Below are 22,079 nucleotides of genomic sequence, written 5' to 3' on the forward strand. Positions count from 1 at the left end.
CAAAACCTTGACTCCCCATTGGAAATCCATGCCCAGTGTCAGAGTTCATACCCTCTCCTGGCATAGGCAGTCTTTGCAGTGCACCAAAAAAGAAACACATTTATCTGACTTCTGGTTTTGAAGTGACACTTGGACCTTGTGCTGGAGCTCTGCTTATGGTTGAATTTCACCCATCAAACCAAATGAAAGATATGTGTAACTTTTAGAAAGTTATAACGGTCTTGTCTACAGGGTGTTCAAATACCATCTCAAAGAAAGTGAGTGTCCCTCAATCTTTTCCAAGTAAATGACAACAGACGACTGCCAGTGTCAGGTAGGCTTCACTTCTCAACATTGTTTTTAGGAAACAATTACAGCTCCTGGGAAGTGTTTTGGCTAACAATCCCCTTCCCAGTAAGTTTCATACAGCCAACATTAAAAGCAATATGCCTGCAACTTAATAAAATCTCTGATACTGAGTACCATACAGGGAAGTTCTGTGGCACGCACACAGCCAACAGCTTCAGCTTAGTCAGAGCACAGCCGTACAGGGCCAGTCATTCAGAAACATCCAACAAATGGTATTTGGCATTGCAAACATGAAACTTTCATAGCAGCTACCCAGTATTAACGAATGAATAGGAAGAAGTAGGCACAGGTAATACATTATTCCAACACAAGTGAAAAACGTTTTCCTTGCTATTACTGGGTAACAGCAAGGCACAACTCAATACGTGGATCATCAATGTATCCAAAAAACACAGTTAACTTCAGTTAGGCAAAGGCTCTCAGCTTCTTTCTGCTCTCTTGGAAATACTCAAGAGTAACAATGTACTGCATTCATCTGATATCTGTTCTATACCTTTTAATTTAAACAAAGTTTCCCAGCAATAGAGAGGCCAGTCATCCAAATTTCTAGTGCCAGACATAAAGGTGAGCAGCTCTCTCGGCTGTAGTAAAAGCAAACTTCTATAAGGCCATTCACGCTTACGGGCATTACATCGGACGGTGCTTGTCAGATCAGGCCTTAGGACAAGAATGCATGTTGCCGAACGTTTAACAGATGGAATGAAAGACAATGGGCAGTATAGTCCAGCGAGCACACTAATTATATTAATAAAATGAAAGCTTAAATTTTGAAGCTAATCCTGGGCTATCATTTATAAAAGTTAACAGGGCATATTTAATTTAGGAATTGGCTAACGCTTCTCTTTCCACTGCTGAAACCTCATAAATGAAATATACTGGATTGCTGCCCGGTGCGGAAATAAAAGTTATGAATAATGTTTCTATCTCAATCATTGTCAGTGCTTTAATATTCCTAATTACTTTAAAAAGCTAAATATTCAATATAGGAAAAACCTTCTTTTTCTTTTTATCTTCACTTGCAAGATTAGTGCAATTTAATAAGAGTCACTGGGTAGTTTTAGTCCATGAGACCATTCTGTACTTTGACATCTTATCCTTTCCTCTTCATTTTTACAAAGAATGGAGTGCTTGTTACTCTGTGTATGCATGTGTTTATAAATGTATACATCTATATGTGTATGCACATGTTGTCACAGTATTTTTAACTTCTCTAAGTGCATATGCACTGCATAAATACTCACTGGCCGTTAGGTTAAATATATCTATTGTTAAAAATAACCAAAGGTTAAAATGAGTTTCTGAGATTCTATACAATATTTTACAACTGAAGGCACTACTTCTCGTTTTTAAAATATTGTTATGGATAAGTATTCAGTATGTTACACTGCACAGTTTTCCTCTTGTCTACATATCAGGTCAGGTAATCCCAAAAGTTTTCTCCAAACCCCAAAGTATGGCCTTTCTTTCTGTCCTTCCTCCCTGCTCTCTCCCTATTGCCTTTTCTTCTGTAACTGAGGAGACATCAGCAAAGCCGCAGACTAAACACCAGTAACTTGACTGGAGAAGGGTCTGTCATTTAACCGCTATTCTCTTCTCTCTTTATAGATCGCTTTTCTGTTATCTTTTTGTCTGGTAATGATGCCTCTTTTTTAAGATCCCAATCAGTTTGGGAGAAAGGGAGGAAGTAAAAGCAAAATGAAACATTCATTCAGTAAATGACTCACAGCATCTTTCTTGATGCAGCTTTATTTACTTGCCTGACGCACAAATAGACTTCATTTAACAAGCTTATTTCTGTTATGTCAATAACGTATTGGGCCTGTGTTACATAATATCTCTGATGTTTGCACTGGAAAGAATGCTAGCTGTTTCATTCCAGCATGAACTAATCACATAGACTTAAACTTAACATTACCAATTAAGAGAGTTAAACATACGCAGCTTTGCCAGCTGAGAGAACTGAAAGCCTCAAGTGTGAATTAATTTCTTAGCAAAAGGTGCAGAACTCCCACCTCTACCATTTCCCTAACTTCTGCAGTATGGATAATTTAAGGTGTCGATTTCAAGTCAGAAGGTAGAATTTGGGCTGCATGAAAAGTCAATGGCAAAACTCCCACTGGTTTCAACAGGACAAGGTTTCTGTCTAAAAAGAGTGCTTTCCAAATGACTGCAAGTATTCCACAAAGTATTTAATGAAGACTGTTGTATTAATGATTTAAGAGGAAAAGAATTCATAATAGAGGCATGTTATCCATACCGGTATCCTAATAGCAGGACCAAAAGCATTAAGGGCATCCTCTACTGCATTTAACATTTCTTTGTGAAAACAAGCAAAAAAGGTGAAAGTCATTGTCATAGGAAAGGGTATCATCACACATTAATTGTTGCAAAATAACCAATGGACAACATTCATTTTTGCACTTAAGGCATTCAAATTCTAAGGCCTGCTTTATTTGAGGCCTTTTTTTTTTTAAATAGTAGCGCACATATTTCTTTATCATATTTTTGTAATCTTTACTCACCACTAGAGCAATCAGTACCTCCCCATCCTGGTTCACAATGACAAGTGTCAGGAGAGACACATCTTCCATGCACACACTCCTCTGTGCAGAGTGCTGTTAAGAAGAAACAATACACAGCATTGTAAACACGTTAAGTGGTTGGTAAACACACTAAACTATGCCTTAGAGAGCAATATTTTGTTTAAAAATATTAAACAAAGCAAACACACAAAAAAAGAATTACTTGCAAGATTTAATTAATACTAAGTGACCAAAAAAAGAAATATAGGTCTCGTGACAGCGATAAACTAATTTGTCACTTCAGCTCTTTGTAATGAAAAACTCCTAACACCAGAAATCACTTTGGTTAGCAGTTTTGCTTCATAATAAAATTTTTACCAAACTAACATTATTATTGTATTACAAAATATCAGCTTCTTGTATTGCACTCAAGTTGCTACTGTTCATAAGATAAAACGGAGCTCAGTTTTGAAAGTATATTAAGATCCAAAGTAGATTTCTAAAAAATAGCTCAAGGAAAAGAAATAATTCTACTACATGATGCAGTAGCTCTAAGTGCAGTCTTGTCTTTTCAAGGTCATCAAGTTCCCCTTAACTACAGTGTTCTATATCTTACTTGTCCACTTGGATTACTGAAAATTCAATATCCTCAAGGTTCAAACTATGAAAAACTGGTTGGTTTTACTGTCTCACTTGCCAGTTGTCTAGAGATACACATGGGAGAACCTCCTTTTCTTCTCCCTGAGTAGGAACAGCTCATGGTTTTAAGACTTTTCTTCTGTGCTGTTTCAGTGTCTGATTTAGTTTCCAATGTATGCCAGTATGCCCAACACATACAAAAAACCCCAACTTGAACAATACTGAATAACTACTTTAAAGGTTGAACTTTCCTGCTTACTACCTTATTTCCATTTTACCACTTAGGATATTGCCAAAACCTCAGCATGCCAGTGATTCAAATTGGGTGGGTAAGTTGGAACATACAATTTCCATCTAGACTAACATGTATGAGTTACTAATGAATATGATGCAGTGGCAATGAGATCACTATTAATATATATAAAATATGGATATAATATATATGATTTATATAAAACATAACTAATGTTAGTATATTAGTATATCCTTTGGTTTTAGATCAGATGGGAAATGTGGCTATTGGGCTTACTTAACCAAGAACTGGCTGAAGCTGGACTACAAAAGACTTATTCCAAGACAAAGATTAATTCATTCCTGTCTAAAACAAGGCCAGCAAAGCTGATTTGGGAAGTAGTTTTCTGTTGCTGAAAACCAGGCTGAACTACCCAATTCATTTTAAATCAGCCAGGAAACCTTCTTCAGTGTTGCACTGGACCTGCATATGAAACATCCTTTCAGTTCTCTGGTCCCTCATGGGCCAAAAATTTTCCACCAATGTCTTGCGCATTTGAAGGACTCCTGCTATATTTGACATTCTGTTTGGACTATCACATCTTGAATCTTTACTCGGGCTGGCATAAAAGTTCATGGAAACATTTTGCTGTTATTCTCTGTTTGAGTTATTGCAGACTAAACCCACTAAGCTATTCATAATATATTTAAATCCAACTCCAAATTATGAGTGAACTTTAAATAATCCTATGGGACAAATCTTCCTGTCTTCATCCATGAAATCACAAGTGACCAGTGAGTAGAATGTTGCCTTGTTATAACGACTGCAAGATTGTTCTAGATTAGTCATTTCCTTTCTAGGTTCACTGCATGTCAAAAATGTAATTTATTCTTATTTCATATCTTGTGTTTAGACAGTACTGCAGTGGATATAAAATATTAATAGCTAATTCTCTAGTCACTAATTGTTCTAATCTTTTGTGCATTTATTTTACTTGAGATAGGGTTTCTGAAGACAGTGAGGCACCCTAGTCTACAGCTGTCAGATAAAATTCAAAACAGGATATTAGATAAACAGGATTTTCCAGTAAAGAAATACACACCTTGATGCAATCATTTAAAAATGGCTGGTTATCTAGAACAAGAAGTCCACCTACAGAACTGCCACAAACTTGTAAGTTGTTATTACAACTACAGGATAGTAAAAGATATGCAATATGCTGGGATAGGGATATTTTAAAAATGGTGTCCTGTATAGCTTTATCTAAGAATACAATTCTTATTGATGTGACTCTTACATACTAGTTTTATAAAAGTTATGGAAATTGGAACTGAGATTCTTCTCTTGCCTGTATGGACATTTACAATAAAAAATCATCCTTACATGTAAAATGTGCAACTTTTTGATCCTTTTAACTAGGGCAAGTTCTCAGCTCAGGGAATAATTTGTAAGCAACAAGGTTGATGGTGGACTGTTTCTTCACTCCTCCAAATAGCAAAACTCCTGCTCATTCCTGGTCTAAATTTAGTTGATATATTGCCAGACAAACATATCACACCTTAACTATGTTAACATAAATATGAAATAATAATAACTAACTAGGAAATAATAAAAAGCAGCTATGTACTCATTATTATATAGTCATTTAAAGCTCTGAAATTACACAGGACTAATCCCATATGTGGGGGTCACAGAAGTGCCCCTTTTTTAAAAGGGGAAGCTTGAGTATAAGCCATTTTATTCAAGGAGGCAAATAATCAGATTCCTGCACTGCCTGATTCGAATCAGGTCTATAAAGGTCTGTACAAGGGTCATACCAGGGTACAACCCTAAAGTTTTACCATAGCAAATAAAATTCTGAATTTCCCCTATAAAAGGGAAGTCTTGCCTTGCTCTAATCTTTAGAATTTAAATTAATTTTTCATTCTATTAACATTCAACATAATAGGACACAATGGTCCCCAAGGCATTCTTCATAATATACTTTGTACAGTGGTTTGCAAATGATCTTACTATTTAATGGAACTATAAAAATTACTTGCACATAAAGGTCAAGAAAAATAAAGATAAGTGTATACTTTCTGACACTGTCCTGTTCAACACTCAGCTAAAGGCCCCTGGAGTAAAGAAAACTTGTACTAATGCAAGGAATATAATTCCTCCTAGTATAATAGCCCAAGCAGTTCAACCTTTGGAATTCCAGACTTTTTATGTCTGCATTTTCCCTTGACCAATTCTCTTGAACAATCCAGCACCTCATTGATCACTTTATTATTAGCATTCTTGGCACGAGTTTAAGATCAGTTTGTAGTTTGATTCAGCCTGGTAATAAAATGACCTACATCAAAGCCCTGCCAAAATGCCATCTTTGTAGCAGTGTGTTTAGCATGAGTTATTTGGCCATATTCAAGGTTACACAGCGACTGCTCCTTATCATGGAATAAAGTAAACAAAAGGGTTCTGTAACAATTCATTTGATGCTTATCACTTACTTTATAATTACAAACAGTGCTTTTTTTTTTTAACATATAAGGTCAATCTTCAGGGAAACAGACCTAAAGATTAAACTCTTCACACCTGAAATGACTGCATAGATTTCTCTAACACTAGCACTTATTTTTTAATTGTTGTCCCAAATTTGAATTTAGGTATGTTAAATGTGTTGTCTGTGTCTCCTACCTACAGTGTATGAAATAGCCAGGATATTGTTATTAAGGAGTACACTGCTAAGTGGAGCAGCTGGAGAATACTTTCACTGCAGAGCTACTTCAACTGAGTGGCACCACAGTTAGTTTATCCCAGACAAAAACAGCCACAGTCCAGAGATGGAGAGCTACTCTGTCTTCCTTGGTGCTGCATTCCTCTGTATGGACCCAAACTATGACTTCGCAGGGTTTAACCCTGCTGTACTGCACTGTTTATACACAGTTACCATGCTCATCACCACATTAACAACCCATTGACTTTCTTGTACTCCATTAAGCAATGTAACTAACACCTGCCACAATTACGTTCTCAGCCTCTTTCCTAGAGGTAAAAGTGCATTTAGAGATGAGTTTCATTCTAGAGGAGTAAGTATAGAGTGATTTAACTTGCGTAAGTTTTGTTAGCTTGTCCAAAAATATCACTCATGTATTTATTTCACAAAAAGCAGAGCCAAAAATCCCCAATGTCTTGTGCTTGTGATGGAATGTGGTAACATTTGCAGTCGTCCTTTGAACCTGGAACGCTTCACAGCCACCGACCCAGCAAGTTCCATCTCCCTCACACTTCAGCTGGTGGAACTTTGTTGTGCCAGACAAGCAAATACCTTCAAAACAAAGACCAGTGTAATTACAAAGTCTAAAGGAACCCAGCAAAGAACACAGAAAACAGACTTCGTGAACTGCACGCATTCATAGCAGCCTGTGCTGCTGAAGAGATGTGCTCGAGTGTTCCAGCATGAGTTTCCTGCGCTCTGCAGGCTTTCTGCCCAGGGCTTGTAGCGCAGCCAGAAGGTGATAGAAAGCATAAATAAATGTAGATACATTATAATAATGGAAAACATTACTAAATGAAGATACAGATGCTACTATATGACAACACAGACACAATGAGAAACACAGGAACGCTCCTGCAACTACACAGAATGAACTGTCTATTGTGACTGCTCACGTGTCAGAAGGACACTGCCCCATGACAGCAAGTTCTTCAAAATACTTTTCTTCTTCCCCTCTGTCCTACCTTAGGCAGTCTCTGCCAGTTTTAATTCGCTATATGGATCTTACCCAAACTCTGACCAATTTCAGTTACTTGCTGTGAACCAAGGTAGACCTGCACTTTTTCTATTATGTTGCTGGTATTTTAACTTCAGGTCATCTAATCAGTTTGCCCCATGCTTGATAGCTGTTAGACTATACAAAGTAGAAATTTAATGGAAAAGCTTATGTTTTCCTTCACTAATTAATATGTGTCCATGAAACAATTTGGGCCATTTTAGCACATTCTCCCAGTCCTTCATTCCAGCTTTAGGGGAAAAAATATTTTTGTCAGGTCAAATAGCAGTTATCTCATGGCCAGTGGTTTCACATAATGCAGAGAGGTCAAAGAAGATGAGAAAAGATGAAAAAGATGCTTATCCCTTATCCATTAGGAATATACATATTCACTCAGGGCTACTCTGGTGTTTCCATCTTAATGTACTGGCCTGAATCTGGTTTGTGCTGAGTCTACAATAATAGCTTCATTAGATAAGCCTGTAGTCAGCTTTTCGCTAGATTCTTAGAATGTGCTCATAAAAGGGAGGTTTGATAGTAGGAGAAAGATGACTACAGCTAATGGCATCTATGTAGGTTTTCCTCATTCTTAGATTATTGGTTATTTGTGGAACGGAAGATTCCCTCTCTAAATTACCGACTATCTGTCAGGAATCATGCTGATTAGATGGTTTCCTGGATAATTGTTTCAATGAAGTGGGATAATAGTTCTTTGCATTTCTTTATGTCTATTTCTGTGGTCATCACTCAGGAGAGATCCATTAATTTATCACCTTGGATAGCACTTTAATGTAGGGTTTAGCAACTTCAATAGATGAAGATATAAAGAGATCTCAAAGTCCAGTCAGGCTTTGAGGAAATTATTGTTTCAATGTATGGCAACCCTTATTTTTCATCTCCCTCTTGGTAGCTGATGAAAGTACTAATCAAAAACTAGAAAACCCAAGGAGACCAATGTGAGCAAAGGAAAGATGACACTGATGCAGATCATATAAAAGCAATGGGTCGCAAGATCAACTCCTTTTCCTGTAGGTGCAATTACATCACATTTTTTGGCAGATTTGGAATTAGAGACTATGCATCTATGCAATCAGAACAGAATCAATGGTCTGTCTTGTCATCTGGGACATGGGGAATCTCTGACCATGGCCTTAGCAAGATATTGATCTGTGCAAAATAGCAGCTAGGTTGTGTTATCCTCAGTCTTGGTACCATGCCAAAGCTTAGGGAGTAGGCTATGCCACAGATGACTTGTGAATGTCTGAAGTAAAAGAATTGAGGAGAAACATTTTTGAGGATTTTGTCTTCTCCCAGGAGCAGAATCTGACATATGTCAGTGTCATCACTGATAAAATCTCAGTAAATCCCTATATCAGTCTGCTAGGAGGTGAAGATGTGCTAATAAGCATAAAATCTACAATAGTTTCAGCTTAGATTTCTATTACCAGATAAATGGCAATCTGGGGCTCGATGACTAATGAGAAAGTGAAAACACAAGGCCTCCCACATTCTTGTCATAGCTAAGTGTCCCAGGCAGATGACACAGGCTGGTTTACAGGCCCTAGAATAATTCCAGCCAGACTTCAGGTTTTTAGACTTTCAGGTCCCTCACAGGAGAAATGTTCACAGTTTACTGATCACTGGAGGATCTGGCACTGATAAGAATCTAGTTTAGTTCACGTTGCAATCTATTGCCTGCTGTAGGCCTTTACTGTAGGCAGCAGTTAGGGAAGTAAACTGTGCCGGGGGAAGGTCAAGGTGGAGAAGATACCACCACTTTTTCTACGCACCCTGAGAAAACCAAGACTGGTAGAACACTTTGGAATTGCAGTCTTGTAGTTCTGAGGAACAGCTGAGCTGGAGCAGCACACCCCTGAGAGGAATGCCATCACACCAGTGACCATAGAATAGTTCCAGTGGCAATAATTGAGGGGAAGGTTAGAGCCCTGCAAAAGGAGAGGTTGATGGGAATCACACATTTAATAGTGTCATTTTGATGCCCCATTGGCTTCATCTGCCCTGGCAGAGGGAGGGAATGGGAGACAGTACTTACCATTTAATAATGTTTGAATGAGAGCTGAAAAGCAGCCTCCTTGTAGCAACAAAATGTCAGAAGAGCAGAACTGGGGTCAGTAAGCTGAAATGCTTTGTATCTTTGGCTGTGAGAATAAAAGAAGAGCTCTGCAGCACTTCCGAGCACAAAAAGGGAACGGTGGAAAGGCATTGCAGGACTCATCACTGAAATGCATTTGCCCTGCAAAGTGGACAGGTTACAAGGTAGGGTAAAAGCAGCACTAATCCTTTAGTCTGTAGCTAGTCACAGCCGAGCTCTGCAAGAGGAATATGTGCAAAGGCACAAAGGAGTTAAGTTTAAAAACTAGGCAAATTCTGCAATGAAGACAAAGCATTTGTCTAATCCCTGATGTCAACAGATTCATTACTAATGTCACATACAAAGGGAAGACCTCAGACCAAGGTCAGAGATGACAATCACACAGGGATGTCTCCTGCTCACCCCCAGCGCTCCACGGAGGTCATGAGATACAAGCACCTGAGGTTGCTCTGTGGGGTGAAGAGTGAAATTCCATCGTCAGGTGAAGTCCTGACCACTCTAAGGTAAGTTCCAAATCACATACCATTTCTAAGGCTCAGTCTTTCTCACTGCCATCACAGAAAGTTAATCTGAGCCCACAGACATCTATTTGGAGATCAGCTACATATTGATAATTGTTGATTGTTAAAGGTCTGCAACTGATTTTATGCATTTTTCTGCTATTGCTTCAACTAGAAATAATCATTGCATTCTACCATGTTGAGAGGAAAGACTTCTGCTGAGATCAATTCTGCTGATCGATGTTCTAATACAATATCATTCTGTGGGATAATTTCAGCATTTAACTTATTCTGGTAAACGATTTCCATTGTGGGGTTCAAAACAATCATTATCACTAGTTCAAACTGCTAATGAGGTTAAGAGAGATCCTGAATCAGCAGAGCAGAATCTATGATCCAGGAAAGCTTTTCCCCTTCTGTGCCCTCTCTCTACTCCTTCCATTTTGGCAAATTGACCTACTCTTTCCAGCAATTTGTAGAAAATACATTTTCACTAGTTAATTTTCTACTAGAATTTGATTCATCCAACCAGCAAACTTAATGATAATTTGTCTGCAAATGTGCTTTATATTGCACCTTTACAAAAAGCATTACTATCTTTTCCTAAGTAATGTAGAAATATTAACATCTACTCTTTTGCATTGTCTTTCATTCTCTCTGACATAGCAGACCTCACTCCACTAAAATTAAATGCAGTCAAATAGTATTTGCCAGCAGGATGCTCCAGGTATTTTGAGGACAGAAGAGGAAAGAAGCAATTCTCCTGTGCCAAAAGCAGTGGAAGTATTTCCCAATCATACTGTTCTTAACCTTAGGGCAATTTTTTTTGTTGTTGCCTGGGGGAATAAAAATCTTGACAGGCTGGGGAATAGAGGAGAAGCTCATACCTAACTAAGATCCCTGGTCCTTTCAGCTTTCCTGCCAACATATGGAGAATCAGCCAAACATACCAGAAGAAGAGCAAGCATAACCTGATCTACCAAAATACCTGTGACGGCAGGTAGTACCAAACTGCACTCAACAGATTGCTGAAGGAATGACTGTTCTCCACTCATAGGTATGGGTATCTTCTTCTGAGTCTGGGCCCTCCTAGGAGTTGTGTTGGAATAGAATGTGAGCTGCCAGTTGCAAAGTACAAAGTTAGAAAAATTAGCTAGAAGTGGTAACTCAAAAATAAACAAACGTTTCCATCATAAAAAGACTGGAGGAATGTAAGAGTGTCCTACAGCTGAGGAAGATGATAACTAAATTACAGATGAACAGGTAAGTACTTATATCACACATGGCAGAACTGTATGAAACTCACCAGTTATGGGATGGCATTTCTAGCTGAGTGAGCCTCACTATAGAAATTTTTCTAGCACATTACTACTGCCTTGCTTCATATCACAGCTACCTCTGCTTTCCTGCTATGACTGTATCACTTAGACCAAGAATTTATGGGTTCCAATACTGGCTGAATAGCTGTTTGATTTAAGCAGTGATAGAGGAAGCATATGGGATAATGTCAAAGAAAATGAGCTATTATCAGAAAAAACATTTATAACACGGGCAAGATTCTCAGAGATGCTACAGCAGGCTGTCAGAGAGACATGAACAGGACTTTGGCCTAAACAGTCTAGTAAAATAACCAAGTCATCTTGCCTTTTTCTCTGAAAATCACCTCAAAATTACAGCACTTGCGTATTTTGCTATTGGTATTAAGTGAATGTCTTTGTGTTCAAATTCCATCATATTACTGTTCCTGTGAAATGTTTATTTTTGGATCTGGTAGCATTGCTACATGTCTGCAATTGTCTGATTACTGACTTGCCCTGAATTGTGGGTCTTATGCCAAGAAACTTCTATTTTCTGTCAGTAAATGACACAGTTCCACTGCTGATTGATTTTCATAGGCAGAAGGTATGTGCTGTGTGTAAGACTGAGGATGGGTGCATCAAAAAGTTGTTCCTAAAAGATCAAAAGTAGACAGATGAAGACATCTGGACTGAATGATACTTCTGGCTATCTTTGCTGAGCAATGCAACAACTAATAAAACTAAATTACACCGATTCTCCTAGATAAATTTCAGTCCAGTAGCACGTTGAATAAACTATTGATTCCTCAAACAAAATCTTTCTTAATTCTTATTCCAAATTTCATCCAGACAATCTAACAAAAACCCTTTTTTTGTTTCTCTACCAAAACAGGATGAATATGGACAAATTTCTAAAGGCAAACCCGTCATTGAAGCCAGGCTATTAGGTAGCACGGGCCCTAGAAGGCCAACACATTTCAGATTTCATTTAAGATCAAGCCACACACTGCAAATGAAGGTCACCCTGATGGAATCAAGGATAGAAGTATAGTCTGTTTGAAGATCATGTTAATGTATAAGCCACACTAACATTACCGGGGATGGAACATTTAAATGCAGACACTTTTCTCACATTTCAAAAGGAACAGAAGCAATGTGTTTCAGAGCAACTTACTGAAAAGAGCTGCAAAAAAGACCCCAGGAAACACATTAATGTATAATTTTGGGGGCTGATCCTCATCTCAAGCCAGTAGTTCAATCTTTCTGTAACCAACTCTAGATTGCAGGGGGTCTGCTGATTTCGGATCAAGCGCAATTTCTCAAGAATGTCTAAATGTCTAGAGAAACTTTCTACTAATAAGATGTGGTAAAATGTACTTTCCAACTCCTGTGACTTACATTGTTGCCTGAAAATAGAAGATGGGAGCTGGAAATAAAAACTTTTACCTACATTATCAGAATCCATTGAAGATGTCAGATGTCTACCCTTTACTATCAGGTAGATGTTACATGGCATTTGCATAAAGAAAACCATTACACAGTATTTGGTGAAGAAAAAAAAAAAGATCATTTTGGCTGCTTTTAAAAGGAATTCTATTAAAACTGCAAATTTTCCTGAAACGTGACTCCTGTGAATGCAGGTGTAGTGATATCAGCTCCTAAGATATGTACCAGCGACTTGCTTCAGCAGAGCTTGTATATGCACTACACTGCTGTAACTGAAAGCCTCCTTTTGTTGCTTGCTATACCGAATAGCAGGTTTAATTTCTTTGTAAGTGTGCTTATAATGTTTTATACACAGTTTCTTGTTTTTAATCCAAAAAGTCTCTTTATTTGACTCAATTTGTATACTTTAGTTGTAAGCTTTTTCAAGTAAGGCTATCTTAGTTGTTTTGCACATGGATTTCTGGGCATTACAGTAATAAAAGTAAACGATAGTATGCAGAAAGGAAAAGTCTTGATAAAAAGGAAAGCTTTGGGATTAAATAGACTGAAAATACCTCTTGACTTACTGCATCAGAGAAAGTGAGGTTTGTGAAAATGAATACCTACTTTTATAGAAATACTGAGCTTAAGATAAATTATTAAAAAATGTTTTGTGATCAAATTGACCACGGACTGAAGTTTCATGAAAAATTTCCCTGGAGAGCCTTAAAAAACCTTTAGTAAAGTGAAAAGCATATGCACCAATACAAAAATATGAAGTGAAATACTATACTTCTGTAACAGAAAGAAAAAAAGAATGTCTGTGTGAACAGTCAAAGAATACCTGGTTCTAGAGGAAGTATCCATGGCTGGTTAGAAGAGCTCTGTCTCTGATTAGCCTTTTTGAGATCTGATTAATACTCTTACACTGTACTAGAGTATGAAGTGTTAACAGATGCTTTTCAAGCTATCAGCTGACATCATCATCTCTTTCACTGAGAACAATTAGGGAACCAAAAGTGAACACCAATTTGCCAACTGACTATTGCAAACCTATGTGCACTTTGGGCACGTTTAGTTCACTCTTACTATTGATTTTGCTCTATCACGCTCCCTTTTTTTGTCCCATGAAGAACTCTTGCAATTTTGCTTCACTATCACTCACGTCACTAAAGTCACTCATGCAAATGTCTCAGGAAGATGCTTTGCTATGTAGAGATACAGAAATTAGTACATCCATATGAAAGCACAACTCAATCTGCAGATCAGATGTTCCTTCAACAGCAACAGTTAATATTTGTTTTTGTTGAGATGTTAATGCTACTTTAGAAATGGTGTGTATCCACAGTTCTCAGCCAAGTTGATGGAAACTGTAGCATTCAACACCTTTTAAAGCCAGGCTCCCGGTGCAAAAGTACAGTTTCAATAGGCAGAAGGTACTTATTTTCTAAAGTTCCACAGTGATCTTCTGCATAACTTGGCATCTTAGTATTTTTAAACTTTGGGCTAAATGATTTAGGCTTCAGAGTTGCAAGTACATTTTTTTTTTAACATACATAATTGTTTTCTACAGATTTTGAAGACATGGTCATAGCAGAGTATGATCTGTTTGCATTAAACTACAGAGTAGCTGGGCTATTTTTATGAGCTATCACATATTCATCAGATATTGTTGCAGTTGCAAAAGCAATTGGAAATTAATGGAATAACATGTCTTTAACCTACCATGAGACATGGAATACATGACACACAAGACAAAGCTAATTGGGAACAAAGGGAACTACAACCTCTTTAAATTCCTACCCTGTAAAGCCACTCCCAGGTATTACCTAGCATTTGAAAAACCAACATCAATAAATATAACTAGTTTGGCATTCTATTTCCTGTGGCAGGCTTGTGTGGTATTCCTAGTGTGAATGTCATCAGTATTTTTAAGACAGACTGCTAAAAGAACATAATAATTACAGATACAGGTTCCAAAAGTTTGCATAAAAGGAATGTATGCTATGTACAGGAAGATGCTGGAAGTGGTATACTTAAGCCTAACCTGCAGCTTTTGGGCCAAATTCCATCTGCGAAGTGATTCCAGTCAGTCTCATTCCTGTGATAAAGGAGATGGTGAATAGCTGAACGGTAAGTAAACACACCCAGGTAGCCAAATGCCTCCTCCTGCCTGCACAGGTTGGCGTATTTAGGGCATCCACAGCTGTTGCTATAAATGGCTGGGAGAGCAGAGGGTGACAGGGGCAAGGCTGACAAACCCACAGCCACCCAGAGAACCGCTGATGCCAGCTCATCCTTTCCAAGGTTCTGAAGTGAGTGAAAAGTATTTGAAAAGAATGGTTCACATCAGCTTTCAAAGTAGTCCCCTGTCACTACTGAAACGGAGAGGTGGAAAGACCAAAAAAACCCCATAAGGAAATTTAATGAGGATCATATTGATAAGTATGTTTTATTAACTACAGTTTGACTGTATGCACTGGCTCTGGCTGGGATGGAGTTGATTTTCTTCATAGCAGCTTGGATGATGCTGAGTTTTAGATCTGTGACCAGAACAACACTGATAATGCTAACATTGTGAACAGTATTTGCACAGCATCAAGGCTTTCTCTGTTTCTCATGCTATTGCCCCTTCCCAGCGAATAGATTGGCAATGTGCAAGAAGTTGGGAGAGGACACAACCAGGCAGATGACCCAACCTAACCAAAGGGATATTCCATGCACTGTATTGTCATGCTCAGCAATAAAAAGGGAGAGGAGGGCCTTTTAGATTAGCCATCTTTTGCTCAGTAACTGGCTAGTATCAATCTACACATAGGAGGTGGCGAGTGATTTCCTTTGCATCGCTTGTTTTGTTTCTTCTTCCACTTCTATTTTGCTTATTAAATTATTTTTATTTTTTTAATCTCAAGCCACAAGTTTTCTTTCTTCTACTTTTCCTTTCCTCTTCCCCTGTCCCACGGGGGGAAGTGAGTGAGAGTGGCTCTATGGGTCAGTGAGCGAGCAGGTACTGAGGTTAACCCACCACACTGTGCTATGCTATTATTCTATTGTTTGTACTTCAGACATTTATGGTTTCAGTCTTATAAAATGACTAGAAGTAAGGAAGAGGGGCAACTGGCGCTTACAGCTGGCATAGGTTGCAGTAGTTCTTTTTCTCATCAACAAGGCATCTGCCTTAGAATGCTCCCCCACACCTGACTGATGGCTTCCCAGACATCTAGAGTTAATGTGTGACAAAGACTCTGGAGCTGGTCAGGGGAAGGTCACAGCCAGAGGAAACTACAATAGAAAAGAAATGGAAAAAGATACTATCTCAGATTTTGTATGTACATCAGAGGCTCTTTTTAAAGGCCATCTAGATTTAGGTAACTTCTTTTCCTCTCTCTCTCCCCCCCCCCTCCTTTTCTACCAGGCTTTAAAACTTCTTCAGAGCCAAGGGAAATAAATCTATTAAATGGGAGAAGGATGTAAAGGAGCAGTCAAGAAAACAACTTCAATTTTAAACATGTGTTTCATTTCATACATCTGTCTTCTTTCTGACCCTATTGATTTCAATAAGTTAACCCAGCTCACCACACGTCTGGACTACTAATGAACTTCAAACTCTTTTGGAGGGAAAAATCTTCTGGAGTTCTGCGATAAATGGCAAGTATGTTGTGTCTATATCTTCACTCATATATGGGGTGGATGGGATCTGGTTTTTATAAGCCTACACAAGTGAATGGATACCAGCGACATAGGAAGTTTGAGCCATAAAAGCTACTGCGGATTAGCATCGGTGCCCTCCACACCATTGTAGATCAGTGCAAACCAGCATTAACAACACTGAAGTGTATCAAAGCAGGAGAAGGAGGAAGGGGATTCCAAAAGGGACTCCAGACATTAAAGATGTGGAAGTGAGGATGAAGTAACTGAAGATACCCATTCAAACATGGTGGATTTGGGTTGATTTACAGCAGCTGCAGACCAACATGTCCTTGCTAAAAGTAGGCAAACTAATGGACTACATTTTGCATGGCTGTTTCTCTGAATTCAACAATGAACTCACACCTATGGTTCTTGTGCCTTTTTTCTGATCCTGCTGAAGCTTCCAGGCATCCAGGCCATTGGCATGAATACTATGAGTAGCTCTGGATCCAGTACCGCCTGTGTCTACACCACAGTTTTCTTTTATACTGATCTGAGATTGCCTAAAGCAGCCAGAAAAGCTTTTTCACGACTACACTAGCAATAGGCTAAATCTTCTTCTAACTATAATGCCTGCATAATTTTTCCTCTGATATTTATTAAGCCCCTTGAGACATTATATAGCTTCAGCATACTCTCGTTTCCAACTTCATGCTATTTTCATTCGTTTGTATGAACATTTTGTTTCTCTTCCCTCTACTGCATCTCTTCCAGAAGTCCTTCCCTTATTTCGTTACTGCTCTACAAGAGCATCTTTGCAAATCTATCAGCATCCAGCAGCCGACTGTAAATATAAAATGACTGATGGGAGATGAGAACTGATTTTTTCACCTTCCCATCAAAAAGGTCTCTCTGTTATCTTTAGGCTAAATAGTAACCCAGCTTCTTCATCTATGCCACAAAATGAACTGGCCTACTTACAAGGCTGGTCTGCCTCTTCCTGTCCACATACATCTGCCTCCCAAGATGCTCACAATGAATAAGCAAAGGCCTCTCCTGCTTGCAGAGCTGTGGCCTGCTCCACTGTGTTCTGTAAAATGGCATATTACACATTGGTATACGGCTTCTAGGTTACACTCTGCAGCACAGTAGTAGAAGCCGAATGCAGATAACCAGATCTGTTGCATGCTCCTTCTGTTGCTTTCCTATCAGCCCACCTGCTCATTAAATAAAAAACAGGGATTCCTCCCAGTCACCACACATGGTAAGAATGTTGCTGCTACTATGGCTATGACTACTACTATTACAAGCAAAATTTCTTAATTCTTGTGCAAGTTTCCCCTCAGATGGGAACACAGGACCCAAATTATTTGCCCCTGTACTGTTCACTGGAAAAAGATGTATGAAGTCTTCTTGAATGCATATAAAAGGAGAAATTTCAAAGCGTCCCCTATTGTCATTTCAACTCTATAATTAATAACCCTATATGCAGAATGGCCTTCCACCCATTTTCTCGCACTCATACATCCCAAATCAGAAAAAGAATGTCTCCTGATAGAAAGTATCTATGTACTGCTATATCATTTCCCTTAATTTATGTTGCATTATTGATGTACAGAATGCTGTACTTGAATAATGTAACAGTAAGGCTCTTACAGAAAGCACTAGCACCAGCTTTAATGTGTGTCTATAAAGATAAGAAAAATATATTTCCTAAGTCCAGCAGTTTTCAAACAATATATTTTCAAGTTACAGGAATGCTCACCATGAGGAATTTAAAATTGAGGTGAGAAGCAGGGGGACAACATTTCTTCTAAAATGTTAATGAGCTACTGCCTTATAAAGTGAAAAGAATCAACAAATCTGACATATGAACAAACACTATGAATATTCAGGAAGTTTAAGCCGCTGATTCAACATTTTCTAAGTGTGTACAACTTTTACATTGATCACATAAGCTATTATTTTTCTTTTCATCATAAGTACACTCCACTCTGGTGTTGGTGCATTGCTGTAACATATGCATTGAATTGCAAGTATTGTAATTCATCCAGATGGCAGGAAGCTTTGGAATTGTTACTCCTATGGTACAGATGTTTAACAATCTAGCCATATGGCTCCAATACGGCAGCTTTTTCAAAGATTACAAAAGCTACACTAGACATACAGCCTTGTACATTTGAGTGCAATCCTAAGGTATATTTGAATGTTCATATTGCTACAATATAAAGGCATACGTCATGCTATGAAGTTGGCACATCTATTGGAATTACAGAATTTATGAAAGAAACATTATTTAAAATCCCGAAAAGAATCAGATCTCCAATTTGCATAATTTCATCGTCAGCTATTAAAAGAACGTTCCTAATTTGTTTTTTAAATTCATTAAAGGTGTCAGACATAGGCTACCTGTAAAGATGCATAAATAACTACATGCAAATATAATAATGTCCATAACCTCTGGCCTGAACGAACTACCACTCCAGGTGACAAATTGATATTCAACCAGTGAGACCAAGAATTTCTCTATAAAAAGATTTGTCAAAGTCACAGGGCCCTGATGATGGCTGTAGCAATTGTAGCATGGAAAGCTGAATGTTGAGAAACAATCTGAGATCAATAATATCTTGGCCAAGAAAGGAAAGAACCATGAAATGGTCAATCTATAACTCTACTGAATTTTGGCAGGTTAGAATGACAGATAAATGGCAGCAAATAAGATTGTTAAATCACTAATCCTGTCATTATTACATCGTGTCACATTGCATAGATTTATACACTAGAAAAATAGTTTAAATTATGAGAGTGAAAGATAAAACTATTAAAAACTAAAATATCTCAATCTATGAAGAAAAGTTGAATTCTCAACTTTGTGTTTCATGGTTGGTTTTTTCTGCCAAAAAGTCAGACATAAGTAGATGCTCCTTGAAGTCCCATCTTTTCTCTCGTGCTTGGGTCTCTGACCCTTTGTTACCTAGAAGGAACATCTCTTTTATATAAATCTGTTTTACAAGAATAAGATTAAAATGGACAGACTGAACAAAGCATTGGTGTCTCAGACAAAAATGTATCCATTTAGTACACAGGGAATCTTTCCACCTGACATATTCTTAAAGGGAAGTATTCAATTACCATCTACTCAAAGAGTAAAAATCACGAAAGAGCCATGTAATATTCCTTTTCTTTTTCTTTTCTTTGAGCTGCAAAGTATTCAGAGATGCTTTATCTACCACAGATATTAATCTAGGCAATATCATTTTAAAACATCCTTATGAAAACCTTGAAGGGCAGCTGAACCCTGTGGTTGTTTAAAAAAGATTTTCTGCAGTTTATGCATTTGCACTGCCAAAAGCTTACCTTAGTAAATCATAGTTGCTCTGATTTACTACCCAGACTATGCTGTTTGTTTTCAGGGACAGCTCAGTGAAAAGCTATGTCATGTATAAGAACATTCAGAGAAGGGGAATCATTCTGCAAAACTACCAGTATGGTAGCAACCATTTCTAAGACATCAATGGCAAAAAAATGCAGATGTGCATTTCCAACATTTTCAGGTGGTATTTTTTGAATACCATTACAACCCAAAAATATTCCTAGCCCTTTATAGGCACAAAGACAGTTTCATACCCCAGAACTCTTTAGCCTAAGTACTAATGGGCTGGCCAGATGTATAACTTGCCAGTCAAGAATTTAAATTATTTGACCTTGTGCCTGAGTTCCACATTTTATGGGGAAGTAGCATACATAGATCTCAAAAAGGCAAAGAAGACACCAAAGAGTGGCGAGGTAAGAATATCTGGGTCAAACTGATTATTTAGAACTGAGGGTAGATTTTATTAGACCTAATCCATTTAGTAAGTTCCAACAGGAGGACAAAGATAACAACATGTATCTAATGTTCATTTCAGAAATAGTAAATGAGAAGGGAAAAGATCAAAACAGTAGCTGAAAGCCTTCACTCTTGCTTTAAAATCCAAGAAACCATCATTAAAAGATATTTAAACTCAGCCTTCTCTAGTCTAAACATGTCACTGTTAATTACAAAGCTATTTAACTTTTGCAAGAAATAAAGACTGCTATTAATGAAAGAAGAACCAATTAGCCTTTAATCTACAAACTGTTTTTTAATCAAACTTTCTTTTGATCATCAGATTCACTGCGGGATGTATTCTCTCCTCCCCATGTTGTAGTGGCTTCCATGATTGCTAATGGAACAGTCTTTAAAGGGCTGGCTGAGTGGGGAGGACTTTCTCTGCAGGGCTGGAGCTTCGTCCCTTCGCGTCAGTGGGGCTTAGTGGAAGCACTCTCACCTCCAGACTGTGCTGCCCTGTGACAGCACAGCCAAGTGGAATGATTTTCCTGGTGTCTCCTGACATCTCTCTTGTCTCCATTAAAGGAGCAGGCATTGAACATGTACGTCTAGAGGAATGTGGGACAGGAGTACTAGACCACCTTGGTACAAAATGGCAGAAAATACCACTTTAAAGAAAAGAAAGAAATGGGAAAGGGAAGGTAAGGAAAGAGGCAAAAGCAGGGAGGTGCCACCAGGAATGAAAATGGTGTTCAGTGCTGACTGCAAAGAATGAGTAATGGAAGAATTTGCTTGTTGGCACAGGAACATATTTTGGAAAAAACAATGCAAACCAGAACCAATGACACCAGGGCTTGATGTGTTAGAAACAGAAGAGATGACATGAAAAGGATCACATTAGCTAGATGTTGTGCCCTTGAATGACAGTAGGTTGCAGGGTCAGAGGGCTTCGATGAGCTTTTTTGTTTGTTTTGCTATATGTCTACTTGTGATATCAAAACAACAAGACCAAGTATGTAGAATCAATCATGATGGAGAACTTCCCCCTTTACCTTATTTCTTTCTCAGCTGCACTTGCTGCTCAGATCTCTCTGAGGAAGGATAGATAGAAAATGTCCCTGAGGCATGCACTTTGCATTTATTATCATGCAAATAATGAAATATGAGAACCTGACTCCTGTACATGTGAACAACAGAGAGAATATAACTATTATATGCACCGTGTCAAACATGAAACTCCTGGTCTAACCAGATACCTGCTGTCTGTTCTGCATTAACAGAACTTTGGTGTATGGTGTATGCTGTTCTTCTTCCACAATATAAAGACAAAATTTGCCTGGTAGCAGCAGAGCTCTTGAGCATTAATACTAAGAAAAAAGCACTTTAAAATAAATGTTGTTGCAGCCAGTATGGCAATTAACAATTAAAATTAAAAAAAAATCAATAGATTGGAGAGAGAAAAGTGAAAATAAATATGTTCTGTGCCAGACAGGATTTTGAGTTACAAAAATCAAATTGGTAATAAAAGGATGTGGAACAACTGTTGAAATGATATTGACACTTGAGAAATTTAAAGGTAAGCACATACTTAACATAGGAAGGATTTTAGCAAATATAATAGGTTACATTAAATGTTTATCAGGACTCGCAGTACTTTGCACTTCAAAAGATCAAATTATTAGTCTCTGTAAAATCAGGATAATTCTAACGCCTTATCTCAAAGGGCTGGTAATTTTTCACAGTCTAAAGCCCCTTTAAAGTAACTGTTTGGCGTAAAGGTCATTTAAAATGATGTTAGGGCCCATG

At 38.0% G+C, this 22,079-nt stretch overlaps 1 protein-coding gene across 7 annotated transcripts in view; it reads right to left on the bottom strand.

The window, feature by feature from the left end:
* The window catches only part of MEGF11 (multiple EGF like domains 11), a gene marked incomplete at its 3' end in the record, with an annotated part of 303,133 nt that overhangs the window by 186,714 nt on the left and 94,340 nt on the right, over nt 1-22,079 (bottom strand). For all 7 annotated transcript variants that reach the window (XM_080396936.1, XM_080396935.1, XM_080396939.1 and 4 more), the window contains one exon: nt 2,871-2,963. In XM_080396936.1, coding sequence (XP_080253062.1) covers nt 2,871-2,963 — 93 coding nt within the window. The remainder of the gene's footprint in view (nt 1-2,870; nt 2,964-22,079) is intronic.

This window comes from Falco punctatus, assembly GCF_963210335.1.
Source record: "Falco punctatus genome assembly, chromosome: 7".
NCBI classification, from domain to species: Eukaryota; Metazoa; Chordata; class Aves; order Falconiformes; family Falconidae; genus Falco; species Falco punctatus.